Source organism: Polyodon spathula, chromosome 10 (assembly GCF_017654505.1).
Source record: "Polyodon spathula isolate WHYD16114869_AA chromosome 10, ASM1765450v1, whole genome shotgun sequence".
Taxonomy (NCBI): domain Eukaryota; kingdom Metazoa; phylum Chordata; class Actinopteri; order Acipenseriformes; family Polyodontidae; genus Polyodon; species Polyodon spathula.
The window spans coordinates 31,309,290-31,318,152 of NC_054543.1; the positions used below are offsets into that span (position 1 = coordinate 31,309,290).

General features: G+C 42.2%; 1 protein-coding gene across 2 annotated transcripts in view; it reads right to left on the reverse strand.

The window, feature by feature from the left end:
- Positions 1-8,560, reverse strand: part of LOC121322099 (caspase-8-like) — a 23,512-nt gene extending 14,952 nt beyond the window's left edge. The window contains exons 1-4 of one of the 2 annotated variants that reach the window (XM_041261618.1): positions 8,267-8,560; positions 2,300-2,366; positions 1,224-1,548; positions 153-258 (exon numbers count right to left, since the gene is read on the reverse strand). In XM_041261618.1, coding sequence (XP_041117552.1) covers positions 153-258; positions 1,224-1,516 — 399 coding nt within the window. In that variant the 5' untranslated portion in view covers positions 1,517-1,548; positions 2,300-2,366; positions 8,267-8,560. Of the gene's footprint in view, positions 1-152; positions 259-1,223; positions 1,549-2,299; positions 2,482-8,266 lie in introns of those variants that run through there. The other variant, XM_041261619.1, reaches the window with a different exon arrangement.
- Between the last annotated feature and the right edge of the window lie 303 nt (positions 8,561-8,863).

Genomic DNA, 8,863 nt, shown 5'->3' on the forward strand with positions numbered 1-8,863 from the left:
CACAGAACACAAATAGGACATTAAACAGGTAAGTAACGAAATATTAAGAAAATGCCACGACACTTCTCCCCCAAGATGATAACTAATTCACATGGTCAAGTATCAGACTGCTTTACTTGCGCTTGTGTCCGGTACACACTCTGAACACTTACTGTGTTGTCATTCAGTGTGCACTTGCGGAGCTCTTCAGTCAGCAAGGATTTGATTGCCTTCACTTCATTTGTAGTTACATTTTCAGAAATGTCGTAGAGCATTTTCCTGAAAACAAAGAACATGTGTTTTTGGTTTTTGTCTGGTATTGCCATTTTAAATCCAGTCCTAATGAATAGGGAAGCGGTATTTTGCTGCGATTGTCAACGACACAGTGGTACAAAGAGGGAAGAGGAAATATTTTGTCATGCAGAGCACGGGGGGGTTTGAAGTTTGGAGCACAGAATCCTTATTCACGGCAGCTTTCAGTTAACTTACCTCTTATTTTATATGTGAAATTTGGTAAAAGTCCAGCCCCGTTGTGAAGCAGGGTCTCATTTGTGAAGTTTCTTAATATTTTTATCCATGACCCATCCTATTAGCACCCATCCAGTGACCAATAACCAATAACTTCTTACTTTCCTCTCACAGTTACACCTTGGTTACCATACACTTTTTCCGTGTGAAAACACCGTTGTGAAGCAGGGTCTCATTTGTGAAGTTTCTTAATATTTTTATCCATGACCCATCCTATTAGCACCCATCCAGTGACCAATAACCAATAACTTCTTACTTTCCTCTCACAGTTACACCTTGGTTACCATACACTTTTGTTTTTCCTTTCATGTTCTGTAATCTTTCCCTTTGTATGAAAGGAGCAAAACATATCGGGGTCTACTTTAAGGATAAATGTGGTGTGTCTTTAATACTGTATTAAAACTGTCTGGAAACAGCTGGAATGAAGCTCTGAATGATTACATGTCCAAAGGGGCACTTTTTACAGTTAATATTAATAACCTATTTATAAACTAGTAAAAAGTATAGTCATTTCTAAAAATGCCTTTATGAAATTTAAATCCATTTCACTGACTCGGAACTGAGAATTAACACAAAGAAAATGTGCCAGTGAGTTAGCTGTTAACTAGAAACTGCCCTATAAAATGAACTGGTGCCGCTTTGCTTTCTTTGCGAGCTCCTCAAAGTATAGCACCCTGGTGTGATGATGTCATACGGAACATGCACCATGAGCTCACCTGTATTCAGGTATCTTTCCGGACGTATCGAGTCTGTTTTGAACCTCTTGTTTGGATGTTCCGCACAGTTTCAGCAGGTCGAATCTCCTAATTGTGTAAAGGAGCTCGGAGACAATGACCTGGTCGTCATCCCCCAGCTTTCCCTGCTCCCTCAGTTTGATAAACAAGTCTTTGGCATCTCTTATGGCCTCCTGCTTCTTTTTCGGGATGTAATCACGGCAGAGAAATTTCAATGCTTCCACCTCTTCCGAGCCCAGATCCTCATCGATTTCGTGAAGGATACCACGATCCATGGTGTACGATTACCAGCCACCCAGATCCAAGTCTGTAAAGCAAAAAGCTTTTACCAAGAACCATGAACTCCTAGTATTATTAATTCCAATATTCACACAGGCATGGCTTGAAATGCATTTGGAAGCACAAATTAAAATATCAGTATAAATTAGTACCCCACCCCCACCCCCAGTCCCACAAAACAAACTAATATGTCACACTAAATTCACATCTAGTCCTTGACATCTCCCAGTATCTAACTGATTTCAATACCTAGATTTCATGTTGAATATTGATGATATTTATGTTTAGTTTCACAGTACATGTAAGGATTTTAAAGGATATATTTTTTATACACAAACAGTTGCACATCATGAGTTACTGCCTCCTGGGTTATTACATTTTCCTTAAAAGTTATTTAATATTACATTTGTTGAAAAGCTACCCAAAAAAAAAAAAAAAAAAAAAAAACATTGCCCAAAGTTCAGATCTGATTATAGCACAAATGCTGATATTTTCTAGTCTTTGGCAATCACATTACGTTAATGATGTGGGGTCATAAGGTCTTCCATTTTTGTGTCAATATTTACAGTACAAGGTCAGCAATTAATGAACTCTTAATGCTTTTTTATTACCTCTGAAATTGTGTAAGTGAGTCAATCTCTGTACAGAAGTTTATGAAAATGGGGTATGGAGGCACAGCAAACTGCCTGGGTTTCGTATATTAAATAAAACAAGTGATGCCTGAGCTGGAAAAGTTTGTTAGAAACGATTCAAAGAAAACTTGTATAAAGTGTACTTACTTCTAATTGTGGTGCTCACTGAAACCAGCTCCTGACTCAGCAGTGAATCCCTCTGTGTGTAATAGATCTATATATAAAACAAAACGACAAATTCAAACTACCAAAACACCAGTCCTGGTAAGTTAACTCACTAGCTGTTGTTAATTAAGCTCTTGTCTTTCTACAGCCGCTCCTCTCTTCCTCAAAAGAGGGAGGGAGGAAAGAGCAAACACATTGTCATTGGTTGTTCCAAAACAGCTCACTCACTTCCTGCTCATGAGTCTCATCTGTTGTCTCTGCAGCTCTTGCAGAGACTATATTGCTCAGGGCAGGGCCACGGTGCTGTTTTAAGAGTATAAAGCTGTAGAACGAAGGCTCGCACAGCATTACTCTCGCAAGGAGCTCACATAGTGTAGTGCTGTCATGGTTCACCCTCAAACCCCTACCACGTGACCATAAACAGGGAGTGGGAGAGAGAGAACACTGAAGTGATTTTAATTGCTGATCCAAGGCCAATACCCCACAAACCTTAGATTTACGGTTAGGTTATTGTTATGAAATAAACTTAGTTTTAGTACCTACATTCATAACCCTTATCATGTGATCTTGCTGTGGCATATAACAATGTCTATTACGAGCTGCGCACTCAAAACTGCCCTCCGTGAGCTGCTTGAAGCTACACTGTGTGAATCTGCGTTCTGCAGCAATACCCCTCTTGTCTGACAGCAGCACTGCTACAGCACAGAACACATTATGGTGCGTGCAATAACCTAGCAGGATTGGAAATTCTATGGGGAATTTCTTTTGTAGACCTTTATATTGTCAAGAAGCCTCCCTGCTAGTGTAAACCGCTGTACACCGTGAGCCTAGACGTGTGTGAGGTTTACAGTAGAGCCACTAGTTTTCTGACAGTTCTGTGCTTCCTGTTTAAGCCACCCCTTATTCACTGCTGGGAATGTATTCTGTATCTAGAAACACTAGACTAGACAACACTAGACAAAGACTTTTTTTATAGAAATCTTTTCAGTTTCCACATTTAAAGACATAGAAAAATACTTGTTTATTTCAAAATTCAGCCCTGTTGAGTATTTAAGTTATGAGTATGCATATCCCCGCTGGGAAATATATGATCTGTGATGAAACTTCCTAAGGACATTTAACAAGTTATTTAGGGTTTCATAATCTTGTCTTACATTTGCATATTACCACCAAATGACACCTGAAACCTATTTTGAGTTGGCAGGATTCTAGAGAGTGTGGCAGGGCAAATCCCTGCCTGAAGAAAATGTGTTGGTGATTGGCAGGGATAGGGTTAATTTCAGTCCCTGCCAGATAAATGTGTGTATAGGTTTGCCACAGCCACAGTTGTAATTAGTTACATTTAATTGACTACCTACTGTTTTGGTTTTAGTTTAATTAGTATCACCTGCCTGTAATTTGTCAGACAGGTATATAAACAGGGTGAAATGTTTAAGGGCAGAGAGGAGAGAGAGAGAGAGAGAGAGAGAGAGAGAGAGAGAGAGAGAGAGAGAGAGAGAGAGAGAGAGAGAGAGAGAGAGAGAGAGAGAGAGAGAGAGAGAGAGAGATAGAGAGATATATATATATATATATATATATATATATATATATATATATATAATGATAATATATTATTTTGGGTGTTTCTGGGCATTTGAATCAGAGAAAAAAAAAAAGTGTGAGTTTTGCATGTCGGCACGTTTCAAAATGTAGACACAAGCTTAATCTGTAGTTCTAACACCTTTTATTTGTGCGATTGATTGAGTTTGTATCCTGGACTAACACCCCCTACAATTGCTGCGGCTCCAGGATAAAAAAAATAAAAAAACAGAGAGGAGAGTTTGTTTTAAAATCCCTTTATTATATCCCAAAAAATAACAAAAAATACATCTAGCCACAAAGCTACCATTTAAAAACAATAGCAACACTATCACGGTCCATTCAGATCACTTTTAAAGTTTTGTGTTTTTTTTTTACCTTTATAGGAACACAATGAGCTCCCCCTCCTCACTTATGTCACACACCCAATCTCCAATGCACCAACGCTCTTTAAAACTGTCCAAGTCCTGCATCATTTGATAATAATGAAAATCAATCTTAATCCTGGAGACCATCGTGATTCTAAAAATGCTTACAGCATTACTAAAACCAGTAGCTAAAATCCTGCTCTTTCGGGATTTTAAAATGGCCAATTTCGCCTGACTCAGTACAAAGTTGACCAGTGAGCACTTGTTTCTTTGTTTAAAACTATATTTAATGTTAAAAACAACTCACAAGGAAGCCAGCAGGTTTTGTCCACTGTCCACTGCAGAACAGAAGGGGCACTGATCACTGACAAGTACTGGTTTGTGGCTATAATTCCGTGCAGTACTCTCCACTGCAGGTCTCCAGTGTGCTTGGGCAGGGGTAGTTTATATAAAACTCTCCAGGCAGGGGATTCATTGTCAGGAACTCTGAGGTGAGCGCTCCACTTAGTGTCCCCCAGGTCCTTCAGATGATTATAATAATGTTTTTTAATACACATTTCATACAGCTGCTTTTCCTCTGTCTTGTGGAAAGCCACTTCTGCCACTTTCTCCAACAGCAGTATTTTGCCAGGTGATTCCTCCTTCTCTGGTACTGAGGGGGAGACCAGCATTGTTGGGAACAGGGGCTCCTGCTCTGGAACCAAGCACTCTGATAAAAGACTAGTCAAAAATTGGGACATAGCATGCAATAAGAGAAGCCTGTAAATCACTCAGGATCTTTTCTACAAACCGCACTGATTTGATCTGTAGTGATGTAGCTAACTCCCTACTGGCTTTCCATTTAAACAGACTAAAATCAATCAGCTGGCCAAGCTTAGTAAACCTGCTTTATAAAACACTGAAGACATATGTGCAGAATTAAAACTTTCACATTTAAAAATGGGATTAAAAAACAGAGGCTCTTCAAAAACCCATTTAGTGCACAGCGACTCTTCTGGTCTAGTGTTTTTTAAAATCCTCCCTGCGTTAAGCAGATTTTTATAAAAACTAACCAGCCCACTATCATTGAGCTGTTCAGGGGGTATTAAAAACAGTTGCTTGTCGAGCCCCAACCCTCCCGCTCTGTGCAGGAGTGAGTGAGCCAGGCCTCTCCAGCTCAGATCTAGGGCATAGAGCAGCTTCTGGGCAGCCTGTAGCCTGAACACTGCCACCCTGCTGGGGATATCAATCAGCCCCTGCCCCCCTTCCTCACGGGGGAGGTACAGGATAGCCGGACGCAGCCAGTGATGCCCACTCCAGAAAAACTGGACCAGATACTTCTGAATCTCATTTAACAGACCCAGGGGAGGGTCCAGACACACCAGCCTATGCCAGAGCATAGATACCACCAGATTGTTAATAACGAGGACCCTCCCCTAAATGAGAGTCGTGAAAGAAGCCACTGTCAGCTCTGCAGCCTCCCTTTCACTTTATCCACCAATCCCTCCCAGTTCTGTTGCATGAACGCTCCTTTCCCAAAAAACACTCCCAATATCTTAACCCCGGTGTTTTCCCAGGTCAGCGCTGGGGGAGTTACTCCCTCCCAGCTACCAGACAAAAAAGCTGCACTTTTTGCCCAATTGACCCAAGCTGAGGTGGCCTTTTCATAATTCTCAATGCAGGATTCCAGCACAGTGTCGTCCCTGTCATTAGTAATGAAAACATTAAGATCATCAGCATACCAGATAGCCTGATGGGGGCGCTGTTGGGTGCAGCTGGCATAGCCAGCCCGGTTAGCTTCTCCCTCAGCTGATGCAGGAAAGGCTCTATAGAGAGAGAGTAGAGCATCTCTGAGAGGGAGCAGCCCTGCCGTATCCCCCTCTGCACAGGGAAAGGGACACTCAGCTCATTGTTTACTTTCATCAGGCTAAAAACACTCTTATAGAGGAGTCTAATATTAGAAATAAAAACAGGGCCAAAACCAAATGACCAGTGTATGAAACAAATACTCATGGTCAACTCTGTCAAAAGCTTTTTCCTGGTCAACTGAAATTAAACCAATGTCAATATTAAAAAGTGTGGACACATTAAAAAGGTCTCTTATTAAAAACAGATTATCAAAAATGGATCGGTCTGGTACACAATAGGATTGATCCTTATGCACCACTGATCCCATTTGTGTCTGCAGCCGATTTGCCAGCGCCTTGGAAAAGATTTTGTAGTCTGAGCACAACAATGAGATGGGGCAACAGTTCTTAAGGTTATAGAGGTCTCCTTTCTTGGGTAGCAGCGTGATTACTGCCCTGTGACAGCTCAAAGGCAGCTCTCCATCCCAGGCGCATTCCTAAAGGACCTTACAAAAATCCTGTCCGATACAATCCCAGAATTGTTTGTAAAATTCAGCTTGCAGCCTGTCGATCCCGGGCGCTTTCTGGTTGGAGAGCTGCATGACGGCGACAGTGAGCTCCTGGAAGGTCAGCGGGGTGTCCACCCTGCGCCATTCCTCCTCACTCAGACTGGGGAGCCCCTGATGAGGTCGCTCCATCTCTCCCAGGTCACAGTTCTCAGCCTTAAAGAGACCACTGTAGAAATTCACTGCTGCATGCCTGAGCTCTGCAGGGCTAGAGACCTCTCTCCCGCAGGGCAGCCTCAGACAGCTCATCTGCTTGCACTCCGCTGTCTTCCTCTCCAGGCTGAAGAATGCGGCTGTAGGAGTGTCCATGTCTTTAAGCTCAGTGAAACGGGCTCTGAGCAGGGAGCCCTTCACCTTCTCCTCCAGCAAGCTGTCCAGGCGCCGCCATCTCTCCTGCAGGCCCCAGTATGCCTCCTCACCGCGCTGAACATCCAACTGCCTCTCAAACTCCACAATCTCACTATCTAACTCACTGACCACTGCATCTACCGACCTGGTGACACTCTGGGTGTATTGCTGACAAAACAATTTAATTTTAACTGGCATACTTTTTTTTTTTTCCTCCAATTCTGCCAGAATAATTTAAAATAATTGGTGAATTGTTTGTCTAATAGTAGCTTTGTGATAAAGTGCCAGTATGACTTTGAATGTGTTTTGGTGGGTAAAGAGATAGTAGCAGATACAAAGTGATACTGCATCTAATGAATTTGTTTGTGCTTTGGTGTGTAAAACTGGTCCAGACATGCTCCTGACAGCTGATTCTGATTGACTTTAATCCATATGTATTGTTTGCTGGTGGGATGAAAATTCCTCCAGATGTCAACCAGGTCAAAAGTGTTTAATACAGTGGCCAGCTCTCTACCAGATTGGGGATTGGGTTCCCCGTGGTTTCTATCATTGTTAAAATCCATAGTGCAGTTAAAATCTCCTCCCAGTATGAGGACATAACTAGTGTCACATTGTCCCAACACCTGACTCAACTCTTTAAAAAAATTAAATTCACTCCCCCCAACATTAGGAGCATAAATATTAATAAAACTAATTACAAAATCACCACATTTTACTTCTACTTTTAAGAGTCTTCCTTGAACAATTTCATGTATTGCTAAAATTTCTACCTTAAAACCTGGAGAAAATAAAACACCCACCCCTGCACTGACATTTGAGCCGTGACTTAAAACACAGTCACCCCCCCCCCCCCCCCCGAATGCCAGTGAGATTGGCTAGTGCAGTCTGAATGCGTCTCCTGCAATAAAATCACGTTCGCACGTTTTCTATTTAAAAAATCAAATAGCTGTGCTCTCTTATTAAAATCTCTACGCCCATTTATGTTAAAAGAGTGTAAAATAATTTTCTCCATTGGTAAAAATAGATTGCTCAACAATAAAATGAATAAAGACATAAACGTATAAATATTCCAGGTAAAATTAGCCATTACAATTGATTAGAAGATCTCAACATTTTTCTCATATGCTTTTTCAGTCTGAATGGTTTTTTTTTTTTTTTTTTTATCGAATTCAGCTAAAGTTGCTTTCCTGAGTACAACATTTGCAGAGCATAGAAAATGTTTCTGGTCTGGGAAAAATGATATTACCTGTACTTGCCTCTTACCCTTTGGTCTATCAAGAAAAGTGCTGATTTCTTTAACAGTATATAATTTGCCCTTATCGGTTTGGCTGGCCGAAATGTCAGAGAACTGCGAGGTATCGGCGAAACTTCCATCATCCTCCTCATACAGCGACATCTCCTCCTCGTCCGCCGATTCCTCTGCCTCTGCCGCTGCCGCTTGCTCCTCCGCCACTGACGACTCCCCGGGCCGAGAGGAGCCACCAGGGACAGGATCCCCATCAGAGCCGGCTTGAACTACGGCACCGCAGACTTCTCGTCACACCCAAGTACCGCCATTGGGGCCGACAGAGATTCACCTCCGCTAACCCCACCCGATACCTGAACCTGAGAAGCGGGATCAGCGGGTCGGCCATCACCATCCACACCCTCCTCCATCCGACTACTCTGTTCCACCGCAGCGCAGGGCTGAGACCCTCCGCCACTGCCGTGAGAAACCATAGGTCCCCAAATTGACTCACTGCTGCTTCTGCGTTTGACCGTGGGCATGAGTGTTTGAGATGCCCGTTCCCCACAACGAAAACATTTCATTATGTCTGTGCTTGTAAACACTACATAGTCCCTACCTTCAATATTAAAACG